Raw genomic sequence first — 13689 nt, 5'->3', positions numbered from 1 at the left:
GGGGGGGGGGGGGGGGGGGGGGGGGGGGGGTGGGGGCACAGGAAGACAGCGGGCTGGGCATCGGGGAGGGCGAGTTCGGGTTTCTGTTGAGAGAAGGGGGAGATCAGAAGCCCAGCTCTGGACAAGACAGGCTTGAGATGTCGGTGGGACGGCAGCTTGCTGGCACAGAGGCCCATCTGTTAAACGTCTGAGTTTGGGGCCTCCTGAGAGTCACTAGCAACCCAGGACACCTCAATGCAACCACTCTGCTCTGAATGACTTACTCTGTCCTCTGTAACTAGACAGCAAACTTCCAGGACCAGCACCATGAATTCTACCTCTATGTGCATAAGGCTGATTGGTATACCTGAGAAATGACACAAAATGCCCATTTTACAGGAGATCTGAGTAACAACAGAAACTTCTGTAAGACCATAAATCATCATCAATCCTGTCAATTCAACTCAAATATTGAACATGGTGCTTTATTAAGACAGTAAAGAAACGCAAGGAAAATACTGCTCTCTAAAAATGCATAGTTTCGAGTGGGTGCCAAGCCTGAGATTCCATGGGCTGCATGTCTACAAAGGGGTGTACGTGAGCAGACCAGGTGGCTCTGCCATCAGTCCATGGACTAGGCCCGGTGACTAGTGGCCCGAGGCTGCAGAGGCCTGGGGGGTGCCGAGCTGTCAGAGCGGCTTGGTCGCAGAGACCTTATGCTGGAGAAGATGATGCCAGTCCACAGCACGCAAGACCAGAACTGAGCAGAGGGTTTTCTAAAAGCCTTTAAAAGGGGGCAGATGCGAACACATCTCGGTAACTGCTCACGACACAATTATTACCTTCCTTAAAACACAAGCAGAGTTTAGGGGGGCAGAGCAGTTCTTCAATGTTGAATGAAAATGCCACCCCGGTGTCCACGAGGCCGAGGTGAGGGGCAGGTGATGAGGCTGTGAGTTAGTAACAGCTAGCAGACACTCAAAAGATCTTAACAAGTGAGTCTAGAGAAGGACTGCTCTGGGATGAATTAAGAGAAAACAGATTTAAAGCATGGTTTTTAAGACTAGGATAATAATGATGCGAGCGTGCGCAGATGATCAGCGATGCTCAAATTATAAAAATGAACCTGACAACCGGGCCTAAGAAAAAACAAAAAGTGTGTGCTGGGAGCCTTCAGGTACGCCTCGTGCCCATGACTCTGAGAATGAGGGCTGCCCTGCCGTCCCGTGCGCCGCCCCTGCACCCGGCCCAGTCCCCCTCTGCTCGCTTCTCCTCGTCGTCCTCCTTCCCCGCTCAGCTCCACCTGGGGTCCCTGCACTGGAGCTCCGCCCTGTCTGGCACACTCCTCACGGGGAGCTCAGGGACTGCCCCTCCTTGTTCACGTGTCAGCGTCTCACGGGAAGAGGGCCCTGACCTCCCCAAGCCCAGGCTTTGTTTTTCTCCGAGCACAGATTCCCCACTTGATACTCAGTGTGTTTGCTTTTGCCGGTCCCCTCGTGCCTCAGATAGAATTTAAGGTCTGTGAGAGCAGGAACCCTGACCGTTTTTGTTCATTACAATGTCCCCACCACCGAGCTGCCACTTGGGGGACGATTGACAAATAACTGCTAAAAGAATTCACTGAATCTCAAATAACGTAACCAGTGCTGGGCTCTTGCCCATGAAATCTATGCTGTTACATTTGACCAATTATTAAGAATCCCGGATAAAATGTTGTTACATCTTACAGAACACTGAAGAGTATAATCTGGAAAAAGGATTTTTAACGGAAACCTAGAGGAATGAATTGGCTATAAAATTAGATTCCCACATGAAAAACAAAAGAAACAAGCATTCACATATGATGTGTATCAGAAAGACATTCAACAAAAAAAGTGAGCGCTGATATTTTCCTGGAGGCTGGGATTCATTCAACAAATACTTAGTAAACACTATGGATATTAAAAAAATTTTTTTCTCTTGTATTTTTACAACTAAAATGAATTACTTGTAAGTGATTGAAATAAAGTCTATCAGCCCTGCTGTTAGCTGTGTGATCCCGGTAAGTCCCTGTACTCCAGGAACTTCAGAATGCTTGCTTATTAAGAATTTTAGAGATGTAAGGAAGCTCAGAGACCACTGGGTTCAAGTCCAATAATTTAGATCAAGAAGCCTCATCTCCCTTACATCTCACAGTCAGGTAGATCCAGGTCTAAGATTTAGGTCTTCTGATCAAATTTAGATCCAGGGCTCTTTCTAATGCATTTTGCCTCAAGAGCAGAGTTAAGAGAATTAAGAAGATAACAATACAGATACAGTAAAAAAAAAAAAAAAAAAAAAAAAAAAAAAAAAAAAAAAAAAAAAAAAAAAAAAGGAAAAAGAGATAATGGATAAAAATATATAATAAATGATATAGTTTTATATAAGTTTAAGGGTAAAAACTTTCAAAACTGAACTTTAAAAGACAGAATCTCTAACAACAATTATCTATTTTCCTCGAAGGAAAGACTTTTACAGTCCTCTGGTTACAAAAGTAATGATCAGTGTATCCCTAGTGCATGTGTAAAGGATATGGAAAATTGATAGATAAGGAGACACAGGGGGAAAAATTGCCATTTGCAGTTTCCATATCAGGGGGGTCACAAAAGGTCAATCATCTGTGCTATTATATCCCTGCTAAAGCCATCTCTGTTCACTGTCATTATTCTAGTTAAAAACAGTTTCTTGAACATGTATGTACTGTTATTTTAAACTGTCATTTAAAAATTACTGATCTAATAAAAAAAGACATACAACAGCAAGCGTTGGTCGGGGTGTGGAGAAATGGGCAACCTCACACATTGCTGCTAGGAACTGAAACTGGGGCAGTTTCTTTGCAAAAAAGCTTAGCAGGTCGGCAGAAAGTTAAACAGTTGCTAGATGACCCAGCAATTCCACTCCTAGACACACACACTCAAGAGAACCGAAAACTATGTTCACACAAAAACTTGTACACGAGTGTTCATAGCAGCATTGTGCATAACAGCCAAAAAGTGGTAATAACCCAAATGGCCATCAACTGATGACTGGCGAAACAAAACGTGGTCTAGCCATACAATGGGATGCTATTTGGCCATAAAAAGAAATGAAGTTCTGACACAGGCTACCACGTGGATGAACCTGACAACATTACGCGAATGGAAAGAAACCAATCATACAAGGCCACACACTGTATGATTTCACTTATATGAAATGTCCAGAACAGGCAACTCTAGAGAAAGAGAGAGCAAACTGGTGATCGGCAAGGGCTGGGGAGAGGGTGGAATGGGAAGTGACTGCTAACAGGTATGGGGCTTCTTCTGTCTTTTCTTTCTTTTAAACTTAAGTATAGTTGATTTATAATATATCAGTTTAAGGTGCACAACATAGCGATTCAAAATTTTTATAGATTATATTCCATTTAAAGTTATTATTAAAAAGGTTATCATACAATATTGACTATATTCCCTGTGCTGTACAATATACCCTTGTTGCTTATTTATTCTATACATAGTAGCTTGCACCTCTTAACCCCGTACCTATCATGCCCCTCCCCCCGTCCACTTTCCCCACTGGTAACCGCTAGTTTGTTCTCTATGTCTATGAGTCTGTTTCTGTTTTGTTACATTGGTTCATTTATTTTTTAGATTCCACATATAAGTGATAACATAACAGTATTTGTCTTTCTCTGTTTGACTCATTTCACTAAGCATAATACCCTCCAGGTCCATCCATGGTGTTGCAAATGGCAAAGTTTCATTCTTTATTATGGCTGGATAATATTCCATTGTATACATATACATACCATATCTTCTTTATCCATTCATCTGTTGATGGACACTTAGGATGCTTCCATGTCTTGGCTATTATAAATAATACTACTATGAACACTGGGGTGCGTGTATCTTTTCAAATTAGTGTTTTTGTTTTCTTTGGATACACACCTGGGAGTGGGACTGTTGGATCATATGGTAGCTCTATTTTTACTTTTTTGAAGAACCTCCATATACCGTTTTCCACAGTGGCTGCACCAATCTACATTCCTACCACCAGTGTACAAGGCTTCCCTCTTCTCCACATCCTCGCCAAGGTATGGGGTTTCTTTTGAGGTCAAGAAAACGTTCCAAAATAGACTGTGGTGATGGCCGTACAACTCTGCGAATACACTAAAGAACCACTGAATTGTGCACTTTAACAGGGTGAATTTCATAGTATGCGAACTGTATCTCAATGAGATGATTCTTAAATAAATCATTAAAAAAAATTCACTGATCTCTTTTGGAGGGCAACTTGGGGCAAATTAATGTTCTTTTCTTGAGAACGCAGGTAACTGGGAATGATGGCTAACTGCTGTTGACTTTGCATCTGTTTGTTATCTATTTGTCAACTGCACCCAAGGGAACAATCATCTGTGGAATCCATTACTGATGACAGAGGCTGGATGAAAGACTAAAACGAATAGAAGACCCAGCTCTCAGGAGCTAATTTTGCCAGTTTTTGGTTTCTGAAAATAGCAAGTGAGTCGACATGCGTGATAAGCTTTATGAAGGACAACTGCAAACACCCTGAAGAACTAAGGACCCGTGAAGACGAACAGGAGCAGCCTACACGTAAGCAGTAGCGGCTCGGCTGCTGTCTGACAGGACTCACCGGGCTCGTGTAAGCGCCTTGGTGCACGTCTCCGAACTGGCCCTCTCCGATGCACCGTCCCAGTTCTATTCTTTCTCTCTGAATCTCATAGTCCCTGGCTGCAAAACACGATCCACACACCAGAAGATACTTCAGTGCAACATCCCCAGTGTAGAAAACACTGGACACACTTCATTGCATAATCATCCATGAGTAAAAACTTCATCGGTGGCACATCATTCTATGAAAATGCTTTAAACAGAGTGGAATTCTCTTAAACAGTATTTTTAAAGGAATTTATGTAACTGTTACAGCACTGCTTGAATTACCAAAATGAGGAGTTTTATACAGGTAGATTTTTTTCATAGTTTTGAATGTCTGATTTAGCTGATTATCTATTTGATGGTTTTCTAAATAATTGCTCCAAGTTTATGTATGTTTAATTAATATGAGCTATTAGTTCAGGTATTAATATATGAAGGCTAAAAAACAGTTATTTAATAAAGCAATTATTTTACAAGTTACTAAAGTCTGTAAATATGGAGGGAACAAAAAATTGTCTCATGAGTAGCTTTATAAGTTTAAGAGTTTTCCACTTTATTATAATCCTATCTATATTATTCACGGAGCTAAAAGAGTTTAAAGAGGGAGCTTCTAAAACGTGATTTCAAAATCAGATGACTTGGAATCAAGGTTGAACGTATCACATAATAAATTACAAGTATTCTATATTTTTGAGAGCATGTGCCTCAAATTAATGTATTAAATTGTTATGATTTATACAAAACCAATTATTTAGCAGGCTGTTGAGACACATGGAAAGAAAATACCCACTAGGAACCTAGTGGATGATTCTAATCCAATTAACTACTTGGTATTTTGATTTCTTTTAATTTGTCAAATTATAAATCATACAGAAAACTCAACCCAAATTTTAGGTGGTTATTTTCCTCTTTAAAATCACTTTAGCTAGCAGTTCCATTGATTTAACAGCATGAGTAAACCAATGAAAAAATTTTAAAATAAAAGTTAACTGAAAACTGAAACATCCCGTTATCATTCCATCGGTTGCAATTGCAAGCAAATGCAGTTATTTTAAAGGAATCCTGTTACCTTCATCTATTCCATAGCTTTCTGTATTGCAATTAAGAGAGAAAAAAATTGAAGACCTTGCTTAGAAATAACTAATAGCAATTAGGTTAACAACAACAAACTCGGGAGAGTACGTTTCAATATTAACTTTCTTAAATATTTTGACTATCAACACGAGTCAAAAAAGAGGACCAAACACAAGTAACAACGCAAGTAATATCCTCAAGTTAACTCAGTGTGATATACAATGCTTTACATTTCTATCCCATAAATTCCTATATGATAACCGTATTTGTGCGGTTTGGATAAAAGTTAGCCATGTCGGTTGGACATTTACCACTCAACTATGAAAATATACGAATAAAAATCTGGATACTCTGCAGGAAGGTACAAAATGGCTAAATGGCTAACCAAACCTTTAAACCTAAATTTAAACATTTTTCCAAATTGCTACTGCAAGTCAAAGTAAACACATTTAAGTTTCAGCTCCTGCCTCTGTTTCAAATCACTAACCTGGGAGCTCTTGAAAGAAGGGGTCTGTTTCTCTTTATTTTGGTAACTCTCCTCAATGTATATGGTAAATCTATTGAGAACAACTTTTAAAATATTTACACAACAGGGTAAAGCACCTGAAACATTTATTTTCCAAATACATGAAGCTCTACTGAAACCAGGACATCAGATGTTGAATTATCAGGCCTCTGAGGCTGTAAGGTGGACTCCTAATTGGGCCTCTTTAAGAGGTAGGGTTAACTTTTTTTTTTTTAACCTCAGTGAAATTCCAAGGTTGTCTCCAACTCAAGAGCTGTGCCTATATACACCCCACCACAAGGGCTGGGGCTCCCAGACCCTCCCAGACTCTCATCACCAGCAAGCTGCACAGCAGAGAGAAGCAGAGGGTGACACTGCTAGGCTGCTGAGGTGGGTGGGGGTCAGTGAAGAGTCCTTCTCTCCCCACACCTCCAACCTGGAGCTGGACGGACTGGATGCGGGCTGCTCTTTGTAATTGCTTAGTCAAGGGCAATAAAAAAATGAAAGTTCAAAGGGGAAATGCAATTCCTTCAATATGTGTATTCAAAGAGCTGTATATATGTGTGAGTATACACATTTAACTTTAAATACTAATTTCCTACAGAGAGGGAATGCTCTCATCATTAAAGGTTATATTATCATGGAACCAGAAAACAAGATTCCAAAAACCCCATAAGTGAATTGACTTATTATAGATATTTGAGTTTCAGGCTTCTGACCTGGCAGTGGGCACATACAATACAGAATTCTAAAGGCTGAAAAGAAGATTTCTGTTATGAACTCAATAAGGTCTTAAAAGTAGTTCTAAAAGGACAATAAATACCTAAACCGTTTAAACACGAGATATTTAAAAGTTAAATATCTGTCAGCTCTGCACCAGAACAAAACCAGAAGTCCACTCACTCGAGGGCATGGTGTAGGTATCTTCTTCGTCGATAATCTCAGCATAGTCGTCTGTTTCTGTAGGAAAGGAAACAGAGGTTACATATTCACCCCCCTGGCCTTTAATATAACTTGAAAAGGCAAAATGATCTGCCTAAACCCCCTACCATGCTGACATTATTCTTAAAACACTATTACTCAATTTTTGCTCACACATGGGTCATTTATGGAAATAAAAGTGACATCATGGTCCAACATGTCATAATACACAGACCTGTTCCTCAGAGAGCAAAGAAACTAACAGAGAAAAAAGCCCTTGTGGAAAACAGAAAGACATGAAACAACTGTTTTGCACGATTCAAACCCACCAAGCGGTACTGACTGCAAAGCTCTCCCTCAACTACACCAAATACACGTTTAAAACCACACCGCTGTCTACCGGGATTTCTCCAAACAAGACCGGTACCTCCAGAACACAGCTTAGATTTCACTCATAGTTAGACTCCACAGCATAGTCTGGATGTTCTCCTTTAGGAAACAAAACGGCAGGCTGACTTTTGAGGAGATTAACTGGGCTCACTTACTTCATTTGTTCAGAGTGAAAGCAACCCAGGAATTTCTCTCCTGTAACTTTTCACTCAGATATTTAAACAGTATGCATTAACGTCAAAAGGGTAAAAGATGTGCCGAAGAGAATAAAATCAGAACAAACAGCATAACGAAACGAGTTCTTTTCAGACGTAATGTCAAGGAGTTCCAATGTTTCCACTAATTCCTTTCAGTAATGCACCAACTTAAAGGCCCACCACTGTATTAGTGGGGGGAAAACCCCTCTTGTAGAGAACACCCACTCACTTGGGTAACAATTACACTGAAAACTCCCTCAGGTCTTGCTTGTCTTCTCTTTCTGGAAAGAGGGAAACCTTTAGTAGCTCTGCGCACAAGGCTTTAGGCTGACGGGACAGGAAAGGGGGGGAGGGGCAGTGCTTCCTGAATCATCATCTGAAGAGAGGTCGTTTTCACAACTGAACCCCAGAGAAACTAAAAGCTAAAGAACTGAAAGTTCTTTCTTCTGTGCTGCCATTATTACTCCATTCATATATTAAAATTAGAGAAACCAAAGAAAATAGAGACTACATGTAGTTTACGGTCTCTAGATATCAACTGTTCTACATACTCTGCTACGGTAACGACTGAGACCCAATCTAAGAGCAACTCGAAGAATTCATTTCTTGCTTTCTTCTTCTTTTATTTTTTTGCGGTACGCGGGCCTCTCACTGTTGTGGCCTCTTCCGTTGCGCAGCACAGGCTCCGGACGCGCAGGCTCAGCGGCCATGGCTCACGGGCCCAGCCGCTCCGCGGCATGTGGGATCTTCCCGGACCGGTGCACGAACCCACGTCCCCTGAATCGGCAGGCGGACTCTCAACCACTGCGCCACCGGGGAAGCCCTCTTCTTTTTTTTTTTAATTTATTTATTTAGTTTTGGCTGCGTCGGGTCTTCGCTGCTGCGCACGGGCTTTCTCTAGCTGCGGCGAGCGGGGGGCTACTCGTCATTGCGGTGCACGGGCTTCTCTTGTTGCGGAGCACGGGCTCTACGTGCGCGGGCTTCAGCAGTTGTGGTCTGCAGGCTCTAGAACACAGGCTCAGTAGCTGTGGCGCACGGGCTTAGTTGCTCCACGGCATGTGGGATCTTCCTGGACCAGAGCTCGAACCCGTGTCCCCTGCATTGGCAGGTGGATTCTCAACCACTGAGCCACCAGGGAAGCCCAAGAATTCATTTCTTAATTCGTAATCATCGTTAAAAGTGATTAAAGTAAAAACAAATTCGACTGGCAGAATGTAAAGTCAATAAATCCGTTCTCCTTTAGAGATTTAGCAAATGTTACCTATTTGTGAGTCCTGTATGCCAGGTGGATAATTTATATTATTCTTACATGTTTATTGGTAATACTACTTTCAGGATTAAAGAAAAAAATTATTTAATCTACCCCAAACCTTACATTCTTTATTCCTACATTTCTCCCTCCTATCCTACTCCTAGTGACTACCAGGAAGAGTGAGTGATGGTTCCTAGGCCGGGAGCCTTGCTTTTGTGTAAGGTGAGATGCAATTTGGGGACGGAGGTGGTGTTAAGGCAGAGGCAAGGAAAGGGCTAAGCGGGGGAATGTGCCGGGGCTAAGGCCCCACAGATGGACACTCAGCCACTCTGTCTGCAGTCGGACAAGCTCCCCTCACGCCCCTCCCTCAGAGCACATGCAACTAAAGCTCAATTTCCTGCAACCACAGACCCACCCTTGCTGCCCCCTTTCACACAAAGCACACACCCTTAGAGGTCAAACACATTAGCTGACCGTGAGGGGCCGGATTCTGGCAGTGAAACTGCCCAGATCTCTTGCCTCTGCCGCCCTGCTACCAGATTTGCTCCGGAATCTTCAACACCCCCTGCACCTGGCTCTCAGCTCTACTAAGGAGATATCGGGGACCCATCGACTCTGTGGGCACCAAAGTTTCCCAAGGCCGTTGGGGTCACCGACCGCCTGTCCCTCCGTCTCTGTGGGTAATGGTATCTGCCACCTGAGTGTCGCCTGTTCAGAGACCCATCCTCACCCCCATCACTCTCGATCACGTTGCCTGACATGTTTTGCTCGGGGCCCATCACTACCAACCCTCTGACGGTCCTCTGGTTCCTCGTCAACCGTGTGCCCCCATCCAGAGCAGAGCCCCCAGGGCAGTGGGCCCAGCTGTATGTACCTTGTTTACTGCTGTGTTCTCAGCTTCTAACCCAGGGCCGGCCGGCCCGGGAGGCACCCAGTAAGCACTTGCTGAACGAAAGGGAGGAGTGCCCTTCAACAGTGCAGGAGGGGACGGCGCTCCCCGCGACCCAGAGGCGAGGAAGCCAGGCCAGCCACAGCTGCGTGTCTGGGCGCTGCTCCACCCCAGAAGCCGCTGAACCTGTCTGTGCTTCAGCTGTGCCCTCACGTGCCCAATGAGAGCACGGACACCTGGTGGGGCCGTCGTGAGGATTACAGAGATGCACGTGAAGTTGTGGTGCAGCCCTGCACAGGACAGGTGACAAACAGGTGGGAGGCTCCTTGGTTCCCTCCTTCTGAGGCCTCTGGAAGGAGCCTTCCTGGTGGGACTGTAAGCGCTTCCCAGATGGCCTCTTCTTATAAAACTCTCAGCAGGGATACCAACTCTGAACTGGCTTCAAGGAGTAAGAATAAAATGGCTCATGTGTCAGAGGCTAACACACAAAAGTGACGTGTGAAAAACCAAGTTGCATGCACTTGCATTAATTCACACAATCACAAGAGAAAGCCTGCAGTTTTTTTCTTTCAGTGCTGTGTGAATTCTACAAAAAAACTTTGGGGATTATCCAAGCCCCCCGGGCATTACTCATGACGACACGTGGGTGTGGCTATGGGTACCGTGACGTCACGTGAACTTTTGCTGCTGTGTTCTCCTGGAGTTGGTTCTTACGCAGAAGAGCCAACACTATTGAAGGTACGTGGCCTACAATGGTTTTACCGTAACCTTCTATACAGGGCTTTCCAAGTGGGGACACTCGGCATATTTCTCTAAGAATGCTTGATACTGATTTGGTTCTATCCTCCCTTTTTCTTTCCTGGTTTTTAGGATTATGGGACAGTATGACACTGAGATGAAAGGTACTTTTACATACTCAAGGGCCCCTGAAAAACTGGAGTCCACCCTGAAACTGCCTGGCCCCCAAAATAATGACATAAAAGAAGGAAAATATAAAGGAAGAGGAAACAGGTTCAAAGATCTCGTCACAAATAAAGGAAAGCAGCTCTGCATTCTCCACTTGACCAGGACGACAGCTAACAGAGCGCTCACCCTAACACCAGACACCGTCATAGACAACTACACATATCGTCATTTAATCCTCAGGGGCATCGTACATGGTGGTACTGTTATCATCATCCCCGTTCCCCAGGCAGGAAGCTGGGGGACCCAGAGGCACCCTGAGTTTCTCACGGTCCCCAGCCACTCAGCGCTCCAGCAGAGCTCCTGGGCCGCCGTGCTCTGGGCTTCGTTCTTTACTGTCTCCCAATACGTTTCTGGGGACTTTTATTTGTGAGACAAGATACCTGATGCTTCGAAACCTCGGAGTGTTCCCCTAAGGATGTTCTGGGACTTCACCCCCAACATGGGCATCCCTGGAAGAATTAACTGGGCCTGTGCACTTGGGAGACAATTCTAGGACCAAGAGTCAAATATTTCAAAGTAAACATTTTGAAAAATGGACAGAGACTTCTGAAACCTTGGATAACACTGTAATTTGAAAGGTTTGGTATCACAATACGTGGTAAAATAAAAATGAGGGGAAGACACGTTAAAAGGGCAGAAACCGACAGCTCAGAAATTAGGAGAGAAAGGTACAAAGTTCTCGTTTTAAAACAAAGTAAAAGAGGCCTAGTGAAGTCACTACTGAAACCAGTGACACACACGCCTGTCATATGCTCCGTCACACAAAGAGCCTGAAGCCTCCGGAGTCACCGTGAAGGGGTCAGTTTCGAGCTGGAGCGGGACAGAGCAGTGGATGCTCGGCTGTAAACAAAAGCAAGTGCACCGGAGCCCGCAGGACCACAAAGCTCTCAGGAGCCAACCACTCCCCACGGGGAAGAGGGGGGCCAGGTGATCCCCTCTCCACCTCCTCCACCTGCCCTTCGGGGCCTGACACCAAGTGCTTCTGACGACAGCCTCTGGCCGGCGCCCTGCTGCCCTCGGGAGGCCTGATGAGGTACCACCCCCAGGGCCACACATGCGCACAGTCACGGGATTGCTCGGCAGTTCAGTGGGACCAAGCAACAGCACAGCGTCTCACCACACTTGCACACATGACCGTGCCGTGAGCCCTGGAGGTGGCGACCGGCTTGTGGGGGCCAGGGGCAGGAGGGCTTTCAGGAAGCCAGGAAGGGCCCCGCTGTGCTCTGTGACCTGCACCGGGGTCGGCAAGCTTTTTCTGCAAAAGGTCTGACAGTACTTATCTTAGACTTCACTGCTCACAAAGTCTCCACTGCAACCACTTTACTCTGCTGTTGAGATTGCCGGGGTGAGCAGACACGTCATGAGTGAACGTGTCACTATGTTCCAGCAAAACTTTACTGATGGACACAGAAATTTGAATTTCACATAGTTTTGATGCCAGGTACTATTCTTTGATTTTACCCCCAACCATTTAAAAACTGTAATAACCGTTCTTAGTTCCAGGAGCAATACAAAAACAGAGGTGAGTCGTATTTGGCCCACAGGCCTTAGTTTGTGGAAGTCTCAGCTTATTCACCTGTAAAATGGGGATAATAATACTCACCCTAATTCAAATGGGAAATTCAAATGTGGGGAAATGCACGATGTTTTCTTTAGATAAATAATGTGGTAATAACCACTCGTTAATACACATTTGTTGAAATTTTTATGCTTTCACCGTAATCCTCAAAACAACCATCAAGGCCTTTTACAGATGAAGACTCCAGAGATGAAGTGCTTTGCTCAAGGTCACCCAACTGGCCAGCTGGTGGCAGGATGGGGCGAGGCTGGAGCCTGGGACCTGACCACTCACCCAGCAGCCCTGGACTGGTCACCCGTGTCCTCACCCGCACGACAGTGAGGAGAACACCCATCATGTTCTGAACCCCTGCTGGGAGACTCGCTGGTGAAGGGCACGCACGCACATCGGGGGCGCCCACCCAGTAACCACCAAGGAGTCGGCCTGGAAACGAGGCTTGGAGCTGGAAGTCCCAGGAGGCAAGGCGCCTTCCAAGTCACGTTTAGTCCAGACGTCTCACTGCAAGCACTTTGCGCATATGGTGCTCAAGTCGTCGACCAGACACACACGCAAGCACAGACGGACTCTTCAGTGAAAGTGTTATTTCATTTAATCGTGAGGAAAAATGCAACCTCCTTTCATTTTAGTTTATAAACCTTACTCCTTATCATAAGAGCACAAAGCTTCGTGCAGGCAGTACACAAAGGAAACGGAAAACAAGACACTACACGTGGCTTCTAAATTTCTAGTTTATGAGAGCGACAACCTCAGCTGCCTGAGAAATACTCATCATCACTCCTGCTGGTAGTTCTCTAATCATTTTAGTCTGTTTGACTCTCAAACATCACTTTTCTTTCTTTCCTTGGCACTACCTCACTCCCAAACTAAAAATTACTGTTGCGCATGTGCGGAGGAGTGTGCAATTTCTCCCATTTACTGCTGAATGACACCATTTTGACAATTTTTCTTCACCTCTAGAATTCGCTATGAATAGATGCAACTTGAATTTACTACTGAGACGTGGTAAAGAAACTGACAGTTACCCTTCCCATGTCAAAGCCCTAAATAATTCTGAAGAGATCACTGACTCACACCATGGTTTCTTCATACTTGCTCTGTTGGATCAAAGCCACATTTTGCCTTTCATTAAATACTGAATGATATTTATAGCCATAAATAATTATATTAGTAACACAAACATGAAAATAAATATTACCGTCCCCACTAATTTCATCTGCAGATCCGGGTGGCATGCAAAGAAAGGGGGAGGAGAGAGGGGGGAGGGGGG

General features: G+C 44.4%; 1 protein-coding gene across 1 annotated transcript in view; it reads right to left on the bottom strand.

Annotated features, from left to right (window-relative positions):
• Positions 1 to 13689, bottom strand: part of PTK2 (protein tyrosine kinase 2) — a 167018-nt gene that overhangs the window by 63035 nt on the left and 90294 nt on the right. The window contains exons 13-14 of the mRNA XM_007464627.1: positions 7132 to 7188; positions 4627 to 4724 (exon numbers count right to left, since the gene is read on the bottom strand). Of these exons, the coding sequence (XP_007464689.1) occupies positions 4627 to 4724; positions 7132 to 7188 (155 nt within the window). The remainder of the gene's footprint in view (positions 1 to 4626; positions 4725 to 7131; positions 7189 to 13689) is intronic.

Source organism: Lipotes vexillifer, unplaced genomic scaffold (assembly GCF_000442215.2).
Source record: "Lipotes vexillifer unplaced genomic scaffold, Lipotes_vexillifer_v1.1 scaffold394, whole genome shotgun sequence".
NCBI lineage: Eukaryota > Metazoa > Chordata > Mammalia > Artiodactyla > Lipotidae > Lipotes > Lipotes vexillifer.
The sequence above is the reverse complement of the archived record's forward strand: the minus strand, read 5'-3'. Positions and strand labels throughout refer to the sequence as shown.